Source organism: Tamandua tetradactyla, chromosome 7, assembly GCF_023851605.1.
Source record: "Tamandua tetradactyla isolate mTamTet1 chromosome 7, mTamTet1.pri, whole genome shotgun sequence".
NCBI lineage: Eukaryota > Metazoa > Chordata > Mammalia > Pilosa > Myrmecophagidae > Tamandua > Tamandua tetradactyla.
In genome coordinates, this window is record NC_135333.1 from 92,904,257 (window position 1) to 92,929,167 (window position 24,911).

Sequence of the window (24,911 nt, forward strand, 5' to 3'; positions counted from 1 at the left end):
GAGAGCCTAGGTAAAGATCACCAGAGTTATGGAGGTGGTAAGACAGACCAAGCAGGATGAGTGACAGTCCCAAAAGCACGTTTCCACTTTACTACAAGTATACACTATCAGTCCATATTGTTATATCCGGAAGCTTCTACCCCATAGACTCTACTCAGAAATGGAGTCTTTAAATTTCTTGCTCAAAATTTATGTTCAAAATAAAGCCACTAGATCAGAGACTGCAACTTATCCTAGAATATTCTAAAGAAAACGTACTGCATTTCTCTGCCTTCTTCTGTGTGAACATTTTTACCATTTACTCAACTGGACAACGAAATTAGGTATATCAGTTTCATTTCGTTTGTAGTTGATTTTACAGCCCAGCTTATCATTAAGATTGTTTCCATTTGAACTCATGGACCCAAAATGCTTAGGTTCATAAATTCACTTTAGAAACAGCTCATTGTCAAATTTTGCATACTATCTTTAAAAAATTAAGATTAAAACCAAAGCTAAACCTCTCTTCCCCCGCCGGCCCGCCGCGCGGCGCCCACGCCCCGCAGCAGCCGAGCCGCCCGACCTCCTTCTCCCCTCTCTTCCCCCGCCGGCCCGCCGCGCGGCGCCCACGCCCCGCAGCAGCCGAGCCGCCCGACCTCCTTCTCCCCTCTCTTCCCCCGCCGGCCCACGCCCCGCAGCAGCTGAGCCGCCCGACCTCCTTCTCCCCTCTCCTCCCCCGCCGGCCTGCCGCGCGGCGCCCACGCCCCGCAGCAGCCGAGCCGCCCGACCTCCTTCTCCCCTCTCCTCCCCCGCCGGCCCGCCGCGCGGCGCCCACGCCCCGCAGCAGCCGAGCCGCCCGACCTCCTTCTCCCCTCTCTTCCCCCTCCTGCTCCGGCTGCTCTCCAACCACCACGGTGCCCTCTTCCCCCGCCTTCACCGTGCTCCTCCGCCACCAGCCTCGACAGCCTTGCCGCCCTCACCTTTCCTCCTCCAGAACAGCTACTGGGGGAGTGGAGATAATACAGAGCAGCTCCCGGAGCCACGACGGAGATCAAAGGGACAGCGGACCCCATCCTGGAACGGCTGACTATCTGGGAGAACCAGCTCCGGTGAGATCACCAAGGGGCACGGGCTTTCCTGGGTGGGACGACAAGCGACCGGAGTCCCTCCCTTCCACCTTCCTGGGCCAGCTGGTAGAATTGGACAGGCGGTCCCCTTAGGCCGCGGCGGCTGGTGCCCCCACCACACGAGGCCCCCCGGAACAACTGAGATAGTTGGGTCGGAAACCCCCAGACTGCGGAGAACAGTGACCGGGGGGTCCCTCCAAACACGTGACTCCCCCGTCAGCTGGGAACAGTGTACTCTCCCGGGCTGCGACAGCTGGCGCCCTCCCGCCACGCTTGGTGCCCCGCGCCGACTGGCTAATTTGGCCGGACGCTCTCCTGTGCTGCGACGGCCGGCGACCCTCCCCACGTTTGGAACCCCGGGCCGGCTGGCATTCTTCCAAGACGCTTAGGTTGCCGAACCTCCCCTACGGCGAGAGTTTTCCAGAGTTGAGGGACCCACAGCAACTTTCGCTGGTGGAACCCACAGACAGGCGTGTGCCATGAGCGCCACCTACTGGGCAGGATAGGAAGAACAGAACCCAGAGATTGCACAGAAAAATCTTTCAAGCTGTGGGGTCGAACACCCGGGGAAATCTGACTAAATGCCCAGACGCCAGCAGAAGATAACGGATCACGCTCAGAAAATTGAACATATGGCCCAGTCAAACGAAGAAACCAATAGTTCAAATGAGATACAGGAGCTGAAACAACTAATGCTGAATATACGAACAGAAATGGAAAACCTCTTCAAAAATGAAATCGATAAATTGAGGGAGGACATGAAGAAGACATGGGCTGAACATAAAGAAGAAATAGAAAAACTGAAAAAACAAATCACAGAACTTATGGAAGTGAAAGATAAAGTAGAAAAGATGGAAAAAACAATGGATACCTACAATGACAGATTTAAAGAAACAGAAGATAGAATTAGTGATTTGGAGGATGAAACATCTGAATTCCAAAAAGAAACAGAAACTATCCGGAAAAGAATGGAAAAATTTGAACAAGGTATCAGGGAACTCAAGGACAATGTGAACCGTACAAATATACGTGTAGTGGGTATCCCAGAAGGAGAAGAGAAGGGAAAAGGAGGAGAAAAACTAATGGAAGAAATTATCACTGAAAATTTCCCAACTCTTATGAAAGACCTAAAATTACAGATCCAAGAAGTGCAGCGCACCCCAAAGAGATTAGACACAAATAGGCGTTCCCCAAGACACTTACTAGTTAGAATGTCAGAGGTCAAAGAGAAAGAGAGGATCTTGAAGGCAGCGAGAGAAAAACAATCCGTCACATACAAGGGAAACCCAATAAGACTATGTGTAGATTTCTCAGCAGAAACCATGGAAGCTAGAAGACAGTGGGATGATATATTTAAAATACTAAAAGAGAAAAACTGCCAGCCAAGACTCCTATATCCAGCAAAATTGTCCTTCAAAAATGAGGGAGAAATTAAAACATTCTCAGACAAAAAGTCACTAAGAGAATTTGTGACCAAGAGACCAGCTCTGCAAGAAATACTAAAGGAAGCACTAGAGTCAGATACAAAAAGACAGAAGAGAGAGGTATGGAGTAAAGTGTAGAAAGAAGGAAAGTCAGATATGATATATATAATACAAAAGGCAAAATGGTAGAGGAAAATATTATCCAAACAGTAATAACTCTAAATGTCAATGGACTGAATTCCCCAATTAAAAGACATAGACTGGCAGAATGGATTAAAAAACAGGATCCTTCTATATGCTGTCTACAGGAAACACATCTTAGACCCAAAGATAAATATAGGTTGAAAGTGAAAGGTTGGGAAAAGATATTTCATGCAAACAACAACCAGAAAAGAGCAGGAGTGGCTATACTAATATCCAACAAATTAGACTTCAAATGTAAAACAGTTAAAAGAGACAAAGAAGGACACTATATACTATTAAAAGGAACAATTAAGCAAGAAGACATAACAATCATAAATATTTACGCACCGAACCAGAATGCCCCAAAATACGTGAGGAATACACTGCAAACACTGAAGAGGGAAATAGACACATATACCATAATAGTTGGAGACTTCAATTCACCACTCTCATCAATGGACAGAACATCTACACAGAGGATCAATAAAGAAATAGAGAACCTGAATATTACTATAAATGAACTTGACTTAACAGACATTTATAGGACATTACATCCCACAACAGCAGGATACACCTTTTTTTCAAGTGCTCATGGATCATTCTCAAAGATAGACCATATGCTGGGTCACAAAGCAAGTCTTAACAAATTTAAAAATATTGAAATCATACACAACACTTTCTCGGATCATAAAGGAATGAAGTTGGAAATCAATAATAGGCGGAGGGCCAGAAAATTCATAAATACATGGAGGCTCAACAACACACTCTTAAACAACAAGTGGGTCAAAGAAGAAATTGCAAGAGAAATTAGTAAATACCTAGAGGCAAATGAAAATGAAGCTACAACATATCAAAACTTATGGGACGCAGCAAAGGCAGTGCTAAGAGGGAAATTTATTGCCCTAAATGCCTTTATCAGAAAAGAAGAAAAGGCAAAAATGCAGGAATTAACTGTCCACTTGGAAGAACTGGAGAAAGAACAGCAAACTAATCCCAAAGCAAGCAAAAGGAAAGAAATAACAAAGGTTAGAGCAGAAATAAATGAAATTGAAAACATGAAAACAATAGAGAAAATCAATAAGACCAGAAGTTGGTTCTATGAGAAAATCAACAAGATTGATGGGCCCTTAGCAAGACTGACAAAAAGAAGAAGAGAGAGGATGCAAATAAATAAGATTAGAAATGAAAGAGGAGACATAACTACTGACCTCACAGAAATAAAGGAGGTAATAACAGGATACTATGAACAACTTTACGCTAATAAATACAACAATTTAGAAGAAATGGACAGGTTCCTGGAAAGACATGAACAACCAACTTTGACTCAAGAAGAAATAGACGACCTCAACAAACCAATCACAAGTAAAGAGATTGAATTAGTTATTCAAAAGCTCCCTAAAAAGAAAAGTCCAGGACCAGACGGCTTCACATGTGAATTCTATCAAACATTCCAGAAAGAATTAGTACCTACTCTCCTCAAACTCTTCAACATAATCGAAGTGGAGGGAAAACTACCTAATTCATTCTATGAAGCCAACATCACCCTCATACCAAAACCAGGCAAAGATATTACAAAAAAAGAAAACTACAGACCAATCTCTCTAATGAATACAGATGCAAAAATCCTCAATAAAATTCTAGCAAATCGTATCCAACAACACATTAAAAGAATTATACATCATGACCAAGTAGGATTCATCCCAGGTATGCAAGGATGGTTCAACATAAGAAAATCAATTAATGTAATACACCATATCAACAAATCAAAGCAGAAAAATCACATGATCATCTCAATTGATGCAGAGAAGGCATTTGACAAGATTCAACATCCTTTCCTGCTGAAAACACTTCAAAAGATAGGAATACAAGGGAACTTCCTTAAAATGATAGAGGGAATATATGAAAAACCCACAGCTAATATCATCCTCAATGGGGAAAAATTGAAAACTTTCCCCCTAAGATCAGGAACAAGACAAGGATGTCCACTATCACCACTATTATTCAACATTGTGTTGGAAGTTCTAGCCAGAGCAATTAGGCAAGAAAAAGAAATACAAGGCATCAAAATAGGAAAGGAAGAAGTAAAACTATCACTGTTTGCAGACGATATGATACTATATGTAGAAAACCCAGAAAAATCCACAACAAAATTAATAGAGCTAATAAATGAGTACAGCAAAGTAGCAGGCTACAAGATCAACATTCAAAAATCTGTAGCTTTTCTGTACACTAGTAATGAACAAGCTGAGGCGGAAATCAAGAAATGAATCCCATTTACAATCGCAACTAAAAGAATAAAATACCTAGGAATAAATTTAACCAAAGAGACAAAAAACCTATATAAAGAAAACTACAAAAAACTGTTAAAAGAAATCACAGAAGACCTAAATAGATGGAAGGGCATACCGTGTTCATGGATTGGAAGACTAAATATAGTTAAGATGTCAATCCTACCTAAATTGATTTACAGATTCAATGCAATACCAATCAAAATCCCAACAACTTATTTTTCAGAAATAGAAAAACCAATAAGCAAATTTATCTGGAAGGGCAGGGTGCCCCGAATTGCTAAAAACATCTTGAGGAAAAAAAACGAAGCTGGAGGTCTCGCGCTGCCTGACTTTAAGGCATACTATGAAGCCACAGTGGTCAAAACAGCATGGTATTGGCATAAAGATAGATATATCGACCAATGGAATCGAATAGAGTGCTCAGATATAGACCCTCTCATCTATGGACATTTGATCTTTGATAAGGCAGTCAAGCCAACTCACCTGGGACAGAGCAGTCTCTTCAATAAATGGTGCCTAGAGAACTGGATATCCATATGCAAAAGAATGAAAAAAGACCCATCTCTCACACCCTATACAAAAGTTAACTCAAAATGGATCAAAGATCTAAACATTAGGTCTAAGACCATAAAACAGATAGAGGAAAATGTTGGGAGATATCTTATGGATCTTACAACTGGAGGTGGTTTTATGGACCTTAAACCTAAAGCAAGAACACTGAAGAAGGAAATAAATAAATGGGAGCTCCTCAAAATTAAACACTTTTGTGCATCAGAGAACTTCATCAAGAAAGTAGAAAGACAGCCTACACAATGGGAGACAATATTTGGAAACGACATATCAGATAAAGGTCTAGTATCCAGAATTTATAAAGAGATTGTTCATCTCAACAACAAAAAGACAGCCAACCCAATTACAAAATGGGAAAAAGACTTAAACAGACACCTACCAGAAGAAGAAATATGGATGGCCAAGAGGCACATGAAGAGATGCTCAATGTCCCTGGCCATTAGAGAAATGCAAATCAAAACCACAATGAGATATCATCTCACACCCACCAGAATGGCCATTATCAACAAAACAGAAAATGACAAGTGCTGGAGAGGATGCGGAGAAAGAGGCACACTTATCCACTGTTGGTGGGAATGTCAAAGGGTGCAACCACTGTGGAAGGCAGTTTGGCGGTTCCTCAAAAAGCTGAATATAGAATTGCCATACGACCCAGCAATACCATTGCTAGGTATCTACTCAAAGGACTTAAGGGCAAAGACACAAACGGACATTTGCACACCAATGTTTATAGCAGCGTTATTTACAATTGCAAAGAGATGGAAACAGCCAAAATCTCCATCAACAGAAGAGTGGCTAAACAAACTGTGGTATATACATACGATGGAATATTATGCAGCTTTAAGACAAGATAAACTTATGAACCATGTAATAACATGGATGGACCTAGAGAATATTATGCTGAGTGAATCCAGCCAAAAACTAAAGGACAAATACTGTATGGTCCCACTGATGTGAACGGACATTCGAGAATAAACTTGAAATATGTCATTGGTAACAGAGTTCAGCAGGAATTAGAAACAGGGTAAGACAATGGGTAATTGAAGCTGAAGGGATACAGACTGTGCAACAGGACTAGATACAAAAACTCAAAAATGGACAGCACAATAATACCTAATTGTAAAGTAATCATGTTAAAATACTGAATGAAGCTGCATCTGAGCTATAGGGTTTTTTTTGTTTTTGTTTGCTTGTTGGTTTGTTTGTTGTTGTTGTTTTTTACTATTACTACTACTTTTATTTCTTTTCTTTATATTAACATTTTATATCTTTTTCTGTTGTGTTGCTAGTTCCTCTAAACCGATGCAAATGTACTAAGAAACAATGATCATGCATCTATGTGATGATGTTAAGAATTACTGAGTGCATATGTAGAATGGTATGATTTCTAAATGTTGCGTTAATTTCTTTTTCTTTTTTCCGTTAATAAAAAATAAAAAAAAAAAAAAAAAACCAAAGCTAAAATCATATCTTCTATTCAAAGCATTATAAAAAAAGTATTTTCTGGATTAATATATACTACCATATCCATGCTACCTTGTTTGGAGACTAATACGCATTAAAAATAAATAAATGGGAAGAGATTTAGTCTTACCCATCAAACATACCTGAATAGGGATTCTCTTGACAGCCAAATTTCATTCTGTTTCACAGTTTTCCATGAGAAAAGCAGAAGCAGCAACATGGTGGACACAATCAGGGTAGTGGCTCCACATCGGTTCAGCCATGTGCAGAGCTTGTTCAATCCATGCACAAAAAGTATGCAGTAGCCCATGCTGGAAAACAGGATGGAAGAAGCAGGGTTACTCTGGGGGTGCCAGGGGCTTCCTGTAACAATTTTATCTCAAATAAACTTTCCAATAAAGTTTGCTCTGTGCTAGAGAAGCAAATACCAACTCCTCAGCCTGAGATAACAATCACGTTAGCTCTTTCTGGTGGGTGCGTGGTTTGGGACTCGAATGCAGATCTCCCTCATGGAAGGCAAGCATTCTACTACCGAGTCACCTGTGCACCCCCATGCTAGTTTTTTTTTGTTTTTTTTTTTTTTTGTGGGCAGGCACCGGAAATCAAACCTGGGTCCTCTGGCATGGCAGGCAAGCATTCTTGCCTGCTGAGCCACTGTGGCCCACCCCCCATGCTAGTTTTTTAAAGAGTTGTTTGCTAGCTTGTTGACATTAGAGCGATGTGTAACTGGTTCATCTTGTGAACCCAAACTGCCCTGGATTTCCACCGCTGGGGCATAATGAGAAGTCTCCCAGCCTGACCTCCATCCTGTCTGGGTCCTCCTACTGTGCTCCCTCACATCCCTGGTTTGTAGATGTGTCCAAATTTGCTGCCAAGTGACTTTAGCAGTACAAGATGTTGGGGTTTCTGAAAGTCCAGCTTTGTGAGAGACAGTCTCCAAGAGGTCCCTAGCTGGTTCTGGAAGAGATGTTGGTCCCCCAGGGACATAGCTCTTGGTTCCCAGAGATGACCTGCAGCATACTCCCCACTCCAGCCAGCCAAAGCCCTTATTAGGAAGGGAAATCCACCCCTGGGCAGACTCCTGAGCCGCACAGCTTGGAGCTCATTATAGGCAAGATGTATTGATAGAATTCTCTTGCTAAATCTGGATCAGTTCTCCTGCCAGACACAATGAATTCCTTATGTTATCTGAGTGAAAGTTTGACATATTGATATAAAAACTTTTGGCTTAAGGAAAGAATGTTGCCCCTTATATCATCTGTATAACCACAGAGACGGCTCCTGCATGCCTATTGGCTTCAGAGGAAAGTAAACATTTCGTTTGTACCCATTATTATGTGCATTTTAGTCAAAATTTGTTTCTTTCCAAAGATTACAATTACAAATCATTATAGAATATCACAAGAATGAAGCATGCTTGGGGAAGGAAATCCAAAATTATAGTCAGAAACTAATGCTACAAGAAGTCAAAAATGAATAGAGCCCATACACTTGTTCAATAATTAATTCATTCATTTTTCATTCTATGCTTGGCAATATGGTAGGCACTAAAAATACAATTATGAATAAAACACCGGTTCTGCCCTCAAATAATTCCAGTTTACGGAAAGAGGTTGGTCTTATACAACCCTTCCTACACAGTCTTTCCGTTCACCATTCTAAACATGCATGCTTTGGTATCAGAGGTAGAAAAATAAGAAAAAAAGTACTTGAGGTTTCTGACTTGAAAGTAATGTAATTTAGAGCCCTCAATCCCATGCTTCAAGTCCCTAGGTCACTTGGTTCAGCTCCCTGAAGTTTCAGGGTTCATTGTTTAGACCAAGAAAGACAGTAAATTATCCTCCTCTGGGTGGCAGTGGTTTGTGACAAGGAAGCCCAGGACACGGCACCCCCAACCCCAGGCATCGGATCTGATTGCACTAAGTACCTGGCAGAAGTTCTGCACATGCCAGGCATGAAGTTACTAGTGCCAAAGCAAAAAACGCAAGGGGAGTGTACCACGCAGACACACATGCCACCGGGGCCAGCTGTCTTCCTGCCGCACCTACATAAAGCAACAGCACCCAGAGCTATAGAACACATCTTACGCACCAAACACTTCCTAGGGAAGATATCAGTTTACCCTTACAACCCTGTGACTCACTATTATTAATGTTTACTCAAGAAGACATCGAAAAAGAGAAAGGCTAAATAATTTGCTGAATTGGGTCACACATCTAAGTACACAAGAGAGCAAAGATACAAACCCAGAAATGTCAGATTCCAGAGCCCACACATATGCAGTCCTGCTATGGGGGTTTGTCTTAGCTGGCTGACTCCAGTGTCCCTCCCACCTGATCACATAGCTTCATCTACTTTCTTTCCAACTCCTCCATTCATAAAATCTCAGTAGCCACTGACTGCCTCCTTAGGGGAAACAGAGTGGCCATCTGGCAGAGCAGTGGGGAAGGAAGGCACTGGCTTCCACAACTCCCAAGCCACGTTCACAAAGTGACAGAAAAATAACGATGACAACAACAACAAAAATAGTAATTAGTTATTTTAAACACTCATGTTTATTAAGCACTTCCTATGTGCCAGGAACTGTGCTAAGTATTTTATACGGACCTGTATATAATATTTGCAGAGCCTGGTATTAGGCTAGTACTCGGGAAAAGTATTTAATTTCATGATTTAATCCTCAGTATCCTCATTTCATAAACGAGGAAAATAAAATCGAGAGGAGTTGAATAACCTGCCTACAGCCCCAATAACTAGTAATTGAGTTCCATCCTGATACCCATTGCCCTCATGCTGTGCCATAACAAAGGGGTCAAACAAACTTTTTCTGTAAAAGACAGACAGTAAATAGTTGAGGCTTTTCAGGTGATAAAGCCTCCTTTGTTACTCTTCAACTCTGTCTGTGAAGCAGGAAAGCTGCCATAGACATTATGTAAACGAATAGGCTTAGTTGTGCTCTAATACAATTTATTTATAAAAACAGTCAGTGGGTCAGCTTTGGGTCATGAGCCATTGTTTGTTGATCTTTGCTACAATCAAAATGAAAGAGAATACAATTCCTTTCCATTCAGCACAGGTATCTATATCAAATAACATACTTTATTGACATATGGTTTAAAGAAATGTTAAGCCATATAAAATAATTTCTACTTAGGCTTGCAAATTTCTTGGAGAGTATCACATTCTTAAAAATTGACACAAATATCACAAAGATTAAGACACTGTTTTGTTATGAAACTTCATCTTTCAACATCTGCTTTAACGCATAGCTCAGCAACAGGGGGTAGAAGTGCCCTCTCCATAGCCAGGGGTTGGGCGAGTCCTAATTTTGAAAGTAGAACATCAAGCAAATAAGAAACTATATGCTTTCTTGGCCTCCAGGGAGATGAAACAAAAGTCCAACTTGTAAGGAAAAACCTGGGCTGCTGATTGGAGTCTTCTACACAGAGTACAAAGGAGCCAGTGCAAACCACTGATGCTTGACAAAACCATAATCCAGAGAACCAAAAGCCGAAGCCTGGCTACTGAAAGTTTGGTTTAGGTCAGTGCTAAGATGCATTTTGAAAGCATGCTTGAGAAGCACCACTTCTGTCTCAGAGACTAGAGCTACTCAGATGCACACGGAGGTGATCTCAGGTTGGTATCTCCAATTGTGAACACAATTTTACTGACAAACTACTCAGCCTATAGTGCTCTCTCACCTGCACTTGTATGATGCACATCCAAAGGGAATTTAGCAGGAAATGCAAATCAACAATGTTTATCCTCTTATGTTAAATCTAAAGAAAAACATTTAAACCTGTGGTTGAGAACTTGGTGAGCAATGTTAAAAGAAGTATAAACTGACCCTCAGGTCCTGGGTCACAAAATGGTCCGGGCAGAGCTGGTGCAGGAGGTCAGTGCCTGGAACTGACGCAATCAGACTTCAGGAATATGCAGCTTGGAGAACAAGGCTTACAGGAAATAGGACAAGGAAAAGAGGCCTAAGATCTGGCCACTGAGTTTTGGACAAGTTTCTTTCTGCCTTGATGTTTCAATAAACTGCTAGTACTGAAGTTGTCAAACAATCACCATTTCCCCTCTTCTGAATTATAAATTCCCAGTGTCCGCCCCACCCCCATCCCTTTGGAACACCTGCTTTTACTGGGTGTTGCCTAATTTGCCAACTGCTGTACTGTTAATAAAACTCTTCTCTCTACTTGCTGCAGCAGTCCTTTTGAGAGCAGTTAATCAAAGTGTAAATAGTACAAATGTACTTTTGTGAACCATGCCCAGAAGCTTTTAAGTGATAAAAGAACGACACTCCCCGTTTCCATTTACATCAACCTAAAAAGACACCAACATTCCACCTCTGGGCCAAGTATTTTATGATATTTGCTATGGCTTTACTTTTTGTTCAATTATATGCAACAAAGAGAATCTTTTTGATATTAAGTAGAACTGAATTCTACCTTTTAACTTCTTAACCACCTCAACCAACCATTGAGAGTATCTATAAATAACATCAATTATACAAGACAGACACAAGCTTACCATTTTATCATTTTCAAAAACTCCCAATCTTACATAAATTTATATCATTACACTTAGGAAAATACTGGAGAATAATTTCCTACAAAAATCAAAATTACTTAATTTGATTGGGGAATTCATACCAAATTGTCATGCAGAACAACTCTATGAAGTAAATTTCCCCTTTGTGCAAATGACAACAGTCTTTAAAGCAGAAATAGAGGCTGGGAAAAACAAAACAAAACATAAAACCTCATCCTCTGGGTAGAGGGTTTGCACCTGAAACTGCTGCCTGAACCAGGATAAATGTCTTGTGATTCCAGGGATGCAGCAGCAGGAAAAAATGAGGGACATGCATACTGCCTCACTAGGCAGGCACACTATATATACAACTGCTTATTAGAAGAGGTATGATTAATTTGGCAAATTTTTAGTTTAATTCACCACAGATCAAAGTCGCTTACATTATAATTGCAACACCACTTTATATGCATCTATTCATTCACTTACTCCAACACAAACTTTCCTTCATTACCTAATAAGTGGCAAGCACTCAGTTAGGTACCAGGGAGACCAGAGTGAACAGACAGTCACAGTCTTTGCTGAAAGAACTGGAAGTGTAGTGAACGACACAGGTAAGAACTAGGCAAGGACGCAGCTACAAAACAGGACGATGAGTAGTAATTATTCACATGCTACCCAAGTTCCAGGCCAATTTTTTTTCCTGTCAATCTTTAAATCTTCCTTAGAAGAATGAACATTCCTTAGTGAACAGACAGATGGAAGTTCATCAGGGTTGTAAATCTGAGGACGCCCTACTGATTATTCATTTTTGAGTCACTGAACCAACTGGCCACTACTGGCTCAAAGAACCTCACGTATTTTCCCAAGAATTAAACCAAGCTTGCTGCCATATGCAAATTAGGCACCGAGGAGAATTTACATACAATTCTAAACTGATTTGTTTGCCATATACACAAGGTACAAAAGATGCAGGTCAGGTATTCCAAAGAAGTATACATCTTCCTTTCTTAAAAAATTTATTGTGGTAACATATATATACATAAAATAAAATATTGCCATTTTTCTAATTGTACAATTCAGTGGCATTAATTACATTTACTGTGTTGTGCTACTATCACCACAATCCATTATCAAAACTTTTCATTAACCTAAAGAGAAACTGTACCCATTAAGCAATAACTCCCCAATACTGCCCTGCCCCGAGCCCCTGGGAACCTCTAATCTACTTTCTATCTCTATGAATTTCCTTATTCTAGATATTTCATTTAAGTGGAATCATATGCTTGTCCTTCAGTGTCTGGCTTATTTCACTCAGCATAAAATTTTCAAGATTCTGCCAGGTTGTAGCATGTATTAGAACTTCATTCCTTTTTATGGTTAAATAATATTCTATTGCATATATATATATATATATATATATATATATCACATTTTGCTTATCTTTTCATCTTGGGTCCTTTCAACCTTTTGGTCATTGTGAAAATGGCACCATGAACATCGGTGTACGAGTATCTACTTCAGTCATAGCTTTCAATTTCTGGGGTATATACCTAGGAGTGGGATTGCTGGGCCATGTGGTGTTTCTATGTTAACTTTTTTGAGGAACTGCCAAACTACATCTTTCTGTGATTTGAAAATTGTCCACCTTATTTCTATCACACATGCCAAACAATACATGCTATAAATGCATTTCCTTAATTTTCAGACAGGCAATTTCTCTGATTTTATAGTGTGTTTAAGCTAATGAGCACTTAGTACTTATAATTTATACACACTGTGCAGTTCATATTTTCATATACAAGGAAAACTTTCCCCTAATTTCTTAATGTTTCAGACTCAAGCTTTCTTAAGATCTCTCCCCAATACGTAAGAGAATATCACATTTTTTCCTTAACTTAAGAGCAATGCTGCCATTTTACCTATTAAGCTCCATTTTATCTATTAAGCCTCTATTTTGACTATATCTTCCGCTCTAAGACAATTTAAAACTTTTAAACTGTACAACATGAATTATTAAAAACATGTTTTTTATTTGGTTAAACCCAGGAAATACAGCCTGGAGGAAACATATCCCTAAGTAATTCTTTACCTGGACAAATATCTGATGATAAGATCTTATTTTATGCAAGGTATTGGTGTTTTCAAGTGCAGTATTTGTGTGTACATGTATGCTTTAGCAAATACATTATTAGCCAAACAGCAATATGGGATTTGATCTGTAAATATACTTCAAGCAAATCCAATTTATCAACATCCAGATTCAACCCAAATGTCTAATTTACATGAAATTGTCTTACCAGAACATTCACCAAAAACCCCTTTAAAACAGCAAATTTTCTTATACGTTATTTGTTACAAAAAGCTTCGATTCACACATCATTTTTATGGAAGAAAATATTGCACAAATTAAGACACACCAATAATATGTGAAATAGATGCAGCCATGAGTTTATGGTAGTGTGTCTTTATAGACCACCACAGCCAATAAGCACTTAAACAAATCTTCTCTTACATCCATTTCAAATTTTCTCTGCCCTGCATTGTCTATCTTTGTGAAAGCAAAGATAATACAAAGTATAATCTCTTTGGTGAATAAATGCATGCTGAGGAAGCCTTTGTATTCAACTCTGATGAGAAATAAAACATTAAGTGTTAAGCGATTATTTAGTGCTAGAGTAGCATTTTATTAACTTTTGCACCTTAAGTTCCTGGCACATAACAGGGGCTCCATAATGTAGTTGAACCACTGCTATTTAAGGTATCAGAAACCAACATGGATACAAAGATGAAATTAAAGATGAACCAGTCCAAGGCGGTCCTGGAAATAACAAGACCTACAATTATATCACCAGGAAACTGTCCATATTCAGGGTGTGGGATGTTTCTCCTCCAGGGGCTTGTACTCCAGGCTTGGCTTCCTTCCTTCTTAGTCTGGTTCACACTAAAATTTTCTATCTGAGCCTGGGGTTGCCTTCTAGCCAAAGTCAAGCTCTCAAAAGACTCTAAAGCTACTTCTAAAAGTTAGGAAAAACAATCTTTTCTCTACCTTCCTAGCATACTGATATCTAGAACTGAAATCTATCATTTCTTCTCACACAAACCACCATAACCTTGAAGTCAGCATCTACACTCTCAAAGAAAAAGCATAAAGGACTAGTCATTATTTGCTTCTGCCCACTCATCTATTTCCCTGCATCAATATGAATCTGACTGCATTGGCATATGGCCTATCACATGTCCAGTGTTCTTTAAATCCCATACCACACTCTTTTATCAAGGATCCACTGTGCTGGACAATATGAGAAAATAAAGGTATATAAAATGATGGTTGCTACCCTCAGGGGAACAAGGCAATCAACATTTCTAAGAGAATGAGAAGAATTTTTTAAGAACACTAAAATTTGAGTCAGAAATCACTGATTTAAAATGTACTGCCCTGTGCAGAATCCAAATGAAAAGGAAAGAAATAAAGTCACCAATCACAAGGGGCCTTGATGGAAAAGAGCTAAAACTCAGTAACATTTGGGTCCACCCAGATCTCCCAGGCAAAGCCACAGCCAACTGTGCAGGACACTGGTGTGTGTTTATCTACAGTTTAGTTTCTCTCCTCTGCCCTATAGAAGCACATTTCATAATCTTCAGAATTTTAATCTCTTAAACTAGGGTTGTTCATTTTAGTGGTTAGAAAACAAATGAAGAGATCTGTAGAATCAAAAGAGGAAGAAAGAAAGGGAGGGGGATGAAGGAGAGACCGTCACCTAAGCTGCATTGATTCCCTTTGACCTTGACTCACCTATTCCTTCATTTGTACTGATAGATTGAAATAATGGCTTAAAATCACCTCACACAGCTGACCTTTTTCACAGATATTAAACTATTTAGCCTCACCCACATCCAAACAATGCTCTTAAAATTTTACTTTCAAATCCCCGTTTCCATTTAGGATATAACAGACATATATTATGGCCATGAATCCAGTCCAGTGAAGAACCGTTCAATCTTGCCATGGTCTGGCCATCTGGTCTTCAGTCCACATGCACCTCAAGCTCCTCTCAACTCTCTTCAATCCAACGCTTGATCTGTTTTATGTTATGCCTGTCCATGATCTACGGCTCTAGTTTTATAACACACTCAATTGTAAAGTCCTCCTGCTTCCCTTCCTGATCCTGACCTTCACATCATATGACCCCCATGATACCTGGGTGATGGACCAGCAGTCTGGGACCGCCCGAGGACCCTGCCTCCATGGGCACTGCCTTTGAGGGCAGCCCTCATTGGATGAGCTCTAGCTTCAAGATCTCACACCCTCTTCTCACTCGAGGTCTCAAAGGGCTGGTTGGAACTGTTCATGTTAGCACAGTTAAATATTCCCATGCTTACCCCATGGTATTCTGAAGCAGAACTTTAATGCTTTCTACAAAGCTATTCTGAATCACAAAACAGCTGAACTTTGCTATGTGGAGGAACCTTAGAGATCATGCAGAAATGTGGTTACCAGAGCTTTTGATTACTCAAACCTACAAAATTTCCAAAAATGGCAATGTCAGGTGAGGAAGGAGGACTTGACTGAGGGTTGTCTCCAACCTTCTAGACTCAACACTAGGTCATCAGAGAAAAGATATTTTAATACCACAATTTGGAAAAGATGTAAAATTATTTTAAATTAATACAGATATTAATCTTAATGTCATCATTCTAAAGCTACACAGTTTGTATGAAAAACCCACTTCTTGTCTTTCTTCCTTCTTTCTTCTTCCCTTGAGTTGGCCACAGAGCAATGAAAACACTAACATGGAGTTCCAGCTGGCATTTGGGAACCACTGAACAAGGTCAACTCTCTTGTTTTAGAAGCAAAAACAGTAGCTTGGCACACTTTAAAGATTCTGTCGCGATTACTAGGCACGCAGTGGCAGACTGGAGTATACTGATTTCCCGTTTAGTGTTCTTCCTACAAAATTTGCTAAAGTAAGTTTCTTTCCATTTTAAATGATGTTGTTGATTCTAATACTTGGAAAAATTTTGATTCACTCTGAAATAATCATCACTATTCTACAGAAAATCAGAAAAAGCATAAACATAGATGGCTCTTCAGAAGGGGCACCCAATATCATATGGCAGAGGCTGTGTTACTTCAGAGGTAAGAATTCTCATTTTGCATCCTGAGAAATAGATAATACAGTATTGTTTCAATAGTAATACTTATAAGATTAAAATATCTGGGTGGGCCACGATGGCTCAGCAGGCAGGAATGCTTGCCTGTGATGCCAGAGGACCCGGGTTCGATTCCCGGTGCCTGCCCATGTTAAAAAAAAAAAAAATTAAGATTAAAATATCCATTTTAAATTAGTAAATATCATGAAGATTTTTCTCAAAATTAAAAATGAAAGAAGACACTTTTTTTCAAATTTCCCATGTCTCATGTGCCCATATGCCCATAAACTGAGGGATTATATAGCACAAACACAACACTTTCAAGAATAAAAGAATTAAAAATTTTTTTCTCTTCTCTTAACTGCATGCTATCTAATTTCCCCTTCCATAGTCTCAGTTATTTGTAATCAGTTCTATTCTACAATATTGTTTCTGCCTTCGCTTTTTCCTTATCTATTTTTTCCTCCTCTCTATTTATTCAAGTTTTCTTAAAGCAGTTTAAGAATTTTCTCTTTGGCACTAGATTGGATAAATTACCCTTAATCTGGCACGTAAATGAGTATCCAATTACATCCCATGACTTTGAGAACTCTTGACTATTTTTGCCTCATCAATTCTAAGAAATTTCAGTCCACTATAGCACCTTAAGGTAGTTTTTTTAAAAACACACAAAAATATTCACAAATTTATGTGCTTCTCTCAGGATAAGAAAAAGAGAGCAAAATTTCTGAAAAAGAATGATTTAAGCCTAAACTCTCCTGCCTGTTCAAAAAGGACAGCCGCAAACTAGCATTTATCACCAGAAGAAAAGATAATTCCAATTTCTATTGAAGATAAAACTCTGACCCTAAAATCATGCAGTACTTAATAAATAGCCTATTTTTGTCCCTTTTATCCACAGATTTCAAAGCACAAGTGAGAGGCAGGTGGTATTTTGGGACTTTTCTAAGTTAGGATGGAGGGAGAACAGAAGCCGGAAGATTTAACCTAACTGCCTTGTTCGTTGTTAGGCATAAAGGCAGTGATGGAAGAGCACTCTTCGCTGGGCTTTTCTTGTAAAATGGCCAAATTAGACCCCCTGGGAATGATGGGACATCACCCTGGCCTTGTGAGGGTGAACATGACTTCTATGGCGTTCATATATGAATGAACACTTAGGCCAGGATTTGGCTCCATTTTAACTGGAAGCAAACATTAAATTAGGCACTACCTTTCCCTTAATCAAGTGAAAACAAAATATTGCAGGGTCTCAAGAAAGCTGTTATATACTTGACTTGGGGAGAATCAAAGATTAGGAGTGAAATTCATTTGTAAATTATATGGTAGTGTAAAAATTTATAGCTCAATATCATAAATAAAAAATAATAGTTTCCTTCTGATATTTTGGTTTATAATACCACCTTTTAGAAAAGTTCGTTTTTGTACAGCCTTCATAAAATCATGTACTTTTAGGAAGTGCTTACTAAAATCCCTATTTTAAAAATGAGAAAACCTGGGCACACAAAAGCTTCATGTCTGCTCAAGGGCACACATCTGGTAAGTGGCAGAACCAAGACTGTCTCCTGATTCAGGGTCATCCCCAGATATCTGAAAAGCACGGCCTTGGAATGATGGCATTTGAATAAGATAAGAGACAGATGAGCTTCAGCACAATTTCAATATTCAGAGCTAAATGGTATTATGTAATCACACAAATCTGAATACTCATCATACATTTTAATGCATTTCTTTTCTCAAGGGCAAATTTTCTTGAGGTTGTTCTCCCTTTTGAGTTAAAGAACAAAGAAATACAGACAGAAGAAGGAAGGAAGGAAGGAAGGGAAGAACAGAGAAAGGAAGGAAAAAAGGAAGGAGAAAATAGGAAGAAAATCACAACCATGCTACTTAACATAATGAGTAGCTTTATGTAAGTAAACAAATATTTCTAGAAAATTATTATAATTATCTTTAATAAGGCATAGTTGTTTGGAAAAAAGATGTTATAGTAAACAATTCCTGCTAAAATCCTGAATATACACAAGACAATATTTCACACTGCACTGCAGAGCTTTCAACTAGAGATGAACCACTAGAAGCGAGAGTCACTGTGCAGGAACTTGATCTCATCCAGCCTTCTGTGTGGCTGTGTTCAAAGCTGAGGCAATAAAAACCTTAGCTCCACAAGGATCTAATTGTTATACATACATAAAAAGATGGTCTCCCTGGAACTATAAATGTTGGTGACAGAGGGCAGGACTCGTTAAAGAGGAAATCATGGCAATAATTACCTAGGCATGTAAAGGACTCTCTCCGCCACCACAAAACCCACCCTGAAGAAGAGATTGCTGGCGGGAATGAACGGGAAAACCAGGAACAACAAGCCCACTAAAACTTCCTTGTGCTCCAGTCTCTGAAACACACAAGAGTGAAGGACAAATTAATTTTTGCTTAACTCCACTCAGCCAGCATTCAACCATCTCTTTCATTCTAAGTTTTCATTGACGGACTGAATAAATTAGACCAACATAAACCTTTTGATCAGCATGCTGGATTTAATGGAGAAGCCTTCAGGCTAAAACCTCTGGCACACCCAAACATTCACATGTACCTCAGACACACATTTGCCACCAGAAACATCGGATATTTGCACATTATAATCAGTGCCAATTATACTTGAATCTTGGCTGGCCCCCCTGTAGTCCTGCTTCTTGTTTCTGGCCCCTTTCAGAATCACCCACCTCTCCCCAGCCAACCTCCTCAGGCGCCGGTTTCCAAGAAGCAAAGCAGCTGGATAAAATCAATCACACTAAGGCATCACAGAGAGTTTAATTTATTGTCCTCTCACAAATAGAATGCATTAAAAAAATAAGAAAAGAGCCTACCAGGAGAAGAAAAGCTTAGTATAAAGAAGTTGAGTGCTAATGGCAAAATTTGAGGCACCAGTTAAGGGAGATCATTTGAGTGGAAGAGTTTCTTGGCCCCTTTCAAATTAACTTAGTAAACAACTATTTATTTCAGAAAACTTTCTGGAATCAAAAATCATTACAATAATTCATTAAATTGGCAAGCCACCTTTTCTTATATTGTAAATAATTTGTAAAAAATTTTCTCTTGTATAATAGGAAAAATTCTGTTTATTACTAATTACATGTTATAGTGGACAATGTAAAATTAGCCTTTATTTCCAAGTTTATAGAGAGTATAGAAGCATTTGAAGAGGGCCTGTTTAAAACAGATCTTAATATATTAGATGGCATTACCTTTTTCTTTTCTAAAAAAAATAACAAACTAAATAGAGCTTTTCATATTAAGATTTTTAACATTTTCTCAAACATTTAAAATAACCTATTAGTAATTATAAAAAATAAATAGAAGAATTTTGAAGATATAAAACAGACTTCTCAATGCAAACTATAAATACTTTTAAGTATACAAAGTTAAGAACTGCAAACATCTTGGAGTATTTGTCCTCTGATTTTATTAAGATCTTTGTTTTACTGGCTACAACATATAAAATAATGAAATTTCTGAAAGCAAATCCAATACAAATGACTGTAATTTATACAGTTGCCCTTAATTAAGTTTGTAAGCAATGATCTAATTTTTTACCTAAAGGAACCATGCCCTTTAGATTAAAAAAGAAAGACAAAAATAGCTAACATAGCAAAGCTTCAACTAAAATTGATGTGATAAGATGATATATTTCTACGGTTTACTAAACTTGGAGAAAAAAAAAGAAAAAGCAAGTTCATTTTATGTAAAAGCTGCTATATATCTTTGTAATTTAGATTATACTTTGAGTTTATAAAGTACCCTTTTGTTCCCAAACTTAATGTACTTAAAAAAAATGATAAACCCCTTCATGAGGATCTTGTGATGTCAAAGGCAAGTATTTTTTACGAAAACTTAAAATAAATCCCACACTGATTATCTGCTGAGCATTACTCATTAATTCTGAATCTATTACTGAGTAGTGGGTTGATGTTCCCTTTTTTATAGGTGCACTTTTAATTTTTAGAAATAGTTTAATATTTCTTTTGACTTTTCAAAGGCTGACATATTTTTCACAATCACGTGTCTTCCCAAAGAGATTGCCAAAGAGAGAGTAATACACTCTACTCATTAATTCTAGAGTTAAAGGCAAGTGCAGGTGCAAATAAAATTCAGATTGTGTGACTCTCCATGTCCCTGGACGGTCAGATGTGAGATTACTAGAGAACAGCCCTCATCAGTATCTGAAACAGGTGTGACCCTCTCGCCTCCAACATAACCTGGTCTTGCCTGACCCAAGGCCACCCTCCTTGCTTCAGCAGCCAGTCGTGGGAGATGCCTCCACCCTGAGGCACCTATGCACCCCACCCCCCATCCCCTGGCACTTCCTTCCAAGCCCCTGCAGTGGGTAGGATCCCCACGGTGCCCCCTCTGTTGGAGATGTAGAGATGGGTGAGAACCAAGGAGCTTTCCATCTCTTCCAGGAGACTGATGCACAAATTAAAAATTAAAATGCCCATGCTCATTTGGTTCCCTCATCAAGTTTTTCAAGCTCCAAGCAGAGTATTTCCTTCATGGTGATCATCGTAATTGCATATTTATCTGTGAGTTTACTCTGTTAGCGTCTGTCTTCCGCAATAGGCTGAAAATTCCAGGAGGACAGGGAGCTCACAAGCTGTGCTCTCTGGTACATAATTCATTCTCAGTGTCTGGTGCTCAGTGGCACTCAGAAATATTTATTGAGTAAATCAATAAATGAATAAATATACCAGGCAATAAAATAATTGTGTGGGAAGGGGTAGTGAGGGCTTCCTGGTGGAGGTGATAATGTAGGTTTGAATGATGAATAAATGCTAGAGGGAGACAAAATTGGTGGGGGGGTGGGGGAAGGAGGTGGGTGATCACAGCAAAGATCATTCCAGACAGAGGATACAGATTGTATAGGCAGGGAAGAAAACGAGACATGTAGGCGGGAAACAGAACATGAGGGTCTTATCCGCCCTGCTGGGGAGATGACCTTTACTTACAACAACGGGGAGTTACTGATGAGTCCCTCATGAATAGGCAGAAAAGCCCAGGATCCTGAGCTGATTATCAGAATTTAAGTCCTGGCTCTGCTATCAGCACAGACTTGTTTAATCGGGACATTTTCTCGGCTTTAGAACTGTAAACTAGGAACTTATTAAATTCCCCCTTTTAAAAGCCATTCTGTTTCTGGTATATTGCATTCTGGCAGCTAGCAAACTAGAACAGGAAGGCTCGGTGTCTTTAGGTCCCTCATTTGAGAAAGGAGAAAAGTGAGGTTCAAAGCTCATTACAAAGAATTCTTGAGCTCTGAAAGGCCATGTTAATGCAGTGGTGCACTGTGAGTTCATTAATGCCCGCCACTCCCTACTGCTACCAGAGGGGCTGGTCTTATGAGGTGTTTTCCTTCATTATTAAATATTCATTGGAAGATTCTGGCACAGTGTCCAACTCAGTGAAGTTTTATTATTTTATTTTGAGTAAAAGAATATTCATGGATAATTCTTTATCATTATATTAAAATATTCATAATACCCTTTCCTTTCCTCTCTCTGTTCAATCAAGAGAGACTTATAATATTAAAGAACATATTTCTTTAGACTGCAAGTCAATCTGCCAAACAGAAAGTTATAAAATTAGGAAAAATTATGTCATAGACATGGTGAATTTCCCCAAATGAGAAAGACTGGAAGGGAGCCCAATCTTGTGTCCCATAGATCACGGATGTGATAAAATTGGCTAATTAATTTATAGCTTTCTTTTCCAGCCCAGTAGACTCAGATGAAACTCAAATAAAATATGAGGGAGGAACAAGAGGGAATTTGTGGCACTTCCCAAAGTACACAGAGTCCATTCAATTCTGGGGAAAGAGGCCAATACAAAATTACCTATTCCTAACACCAAGAAGAGAAGAGACATGAGAATTAAAAGAGCTAGTAATACCATAAATTAATAAGGTATATTATTTATCTGATTGTGCAACTGTAGAAAAATTAATTTTTCTCTGAGTTTTAATATGATGAACAGTTTAAAAAAAAAAGGTATGGATACCTGTTGGATCTGAAATAATGATGTGATAGATTGCCTATGATGGGCATTTGAGTTGACTTTCCTTTTCCAGCTTGGGAGATACAGAAAAGCACCCCTTTGAGCGGCAAAGAGGTAAATGTCTTCTCTCAAAACCCCTGTTAGGCTGTCCAGGGTGACCGAGTGTGGAGCCAGAGTCACTCGGCCCCCCAGCAGCACAGCCACACAGCTAGACTGGCAGTTGAGGGAACAGCAGAACCATGAACTACCTCAGAGGAAATCCAGCTCCAGAGCCCTGAGTACAGCTCGGTAGCTTCTGATTTATTTCCTTCCCTTCTTACTCTTGGTTCACCTTCCAAAGAACAGTTCCTAGATGGGGACATCTACCCAAACACACAGAAGACACACCTACAGACACACCCAGGCACTGGGGCCAGCAGTATGGAGGTGAGTGTGCATGAGAAGAGGGCTCCTCCCTGCTCCAGACAACATCTACTGTAGACTATTTCCTTTCCAGAGGCAGAAAATAGGCCTCATTATAGTAATTATCCATCATCATCATATTATTATCATCTTTTCTCTCACCTTTAAACAAGTTTCAGGTAAATAGTATAATGCATTTAGGGCATAAGCATGTTCTCATAGTTGGATGGACTGTCCAATTATATTTCAACACTAAGGATTTATTTGGCAACTCCCAGGCTTTAGCTGTCTGCCTCCAATTTATCAATCTTCAGGGAAGCTTATGAAAGTACAATTCCCCCCCTTCAGCTCTGGGATTAAGGCATTTGCCAAGTTGACAACTGGCATGGCTGAATGTCTGCTTATTTAGACTCTCTTTTTTGCATTTGTTCATGTGCCTATTTCCTCTGTTAGCCTATGAATTCCTTGATGGGAGGTACACCTCCTATCAAATTTGTTGTCTAGATATTTGGTACATATATATTAGGCACTCATGTATTGCAAGAGTTAAGACCAGTGATTAAGGCTGCATATATATCACTGGGATCTTCAAACACTCGTATCAACATTTTAGGAAATTCCCATTAGGATAATCTTTTACTTTTGGTAACTCTAAAACACACGATTTGCAACATTACTTTGAGATGAAAAGTCCTCTTTGTCCTGGAGTATCCAGTAGTATCTAACAAAGGTCAGGCAGAGTTGACCAATATTACTAAGATATTTTAAATCATGATATATACATACTTTGGCACTTTTCTAATTCTCTTCATTGGTACTTACTACTACATGGTCTTGCATGGCAATATGACCTTCTTGCTCAGGGTCAGTAACATTTTTCAAATACTTTATTTTCATTATTATGGAAGTTCTTTTTAATTGAGGATGTCAAGCCACTTTAATCAACTGAAATCCACTGTCATTTCATTTGACTGCAGTCTCCTCTTTCATAAAGGATTGTTCTGAATTTGAGATGGGGGTGTTGGGCAGCTAGCCACTCATTCTCTGGCTATGTGATTCCCAAATAGGAATCCTGAAACATGCAATTCAAATTTGTGCAAATTGAAGTATAATCGAATTTAATCTTCACAGCAACTCTCTGGGGATAAGTATTATTTTCCCCGTTGTAAATTCATATGAGTCTCAGACGTTTGGCCCTTTACAAACAGCTGAAGCTACAAATCAGTGAAATTGTCAGGGAGGGTTATTGCATTGGTCCTCTGAGAAGTCTTACTCAAGGTTGTACACAACTTCAGGTCTTTCTTCTGCTAAACTCAGCAACATGGGCTCTTCTTAAGGTTTTTTGTATATTTTAAGAATTTTCTGCAGCTTAACACCCCTGGTGCAGTCAACAGAAAATATATGAAGGACTCTCCACTGGAGCAAATCAGAGGTTCAGGTTTATTTAAAGCATCAAGCTTTAAATAAACTTCAAGTACACAAAAAGCCCTTATAATTATGATGCCAACAAGCATGATGATAATACAGACTGCATCCAACAGATGGAGGACTGACCTCACTCTCAAAACATCAACTCAGACTCCAAAAAGGATGCTTGCAAGACCAAAATGAGGAGTGCCAAGCTAAAGGATGGATAGAAAGACCTTGGTTGTTTTAGGTAATAGAATTGTCTGAACTGGTCAGTGTCACTATTGCATGTTGGTTCCACTAATCATGTCTACTTTACTGGAAATGGTTCCTTC

The 24,911-nt window shown here is 39.2% G+C and overlaps 1 protein-coding gene across 4 annotated transcripts in view; it reads right to left on the reverse strand.

The window, feature by feature from the left end:
• Positions 1-24,911, reverse strand: part of TMTC1 (transmembrane O-mannosyltransferase targeting cadherins 1) — a 284,735-nt gene that overhangs the window by 109,756 nt on the left and 150,068 nt on the right. For 3 of the 4 annotated variants that reach the window (XM_077170430.1, XM_077170429.1, XM_077170432.1), the window contains 2 exons: positions 18,993-19,114; positions 7,182-7,349 (listed from right to left, as the gene is read on the reverse strand). In XM_077170430.1, coding sequence (XP_077026545.1) covers positions 7,182-7,349; positions 18,993-19,114 — 290 coding nt within the window. The remainder of the gene's footprint in view (positions 1-7,181; positions 7,350-18,992; positions 19,115-24,911) is intronic. The other variant, XM_077170433.1, reaches the window with a different exon arrangement.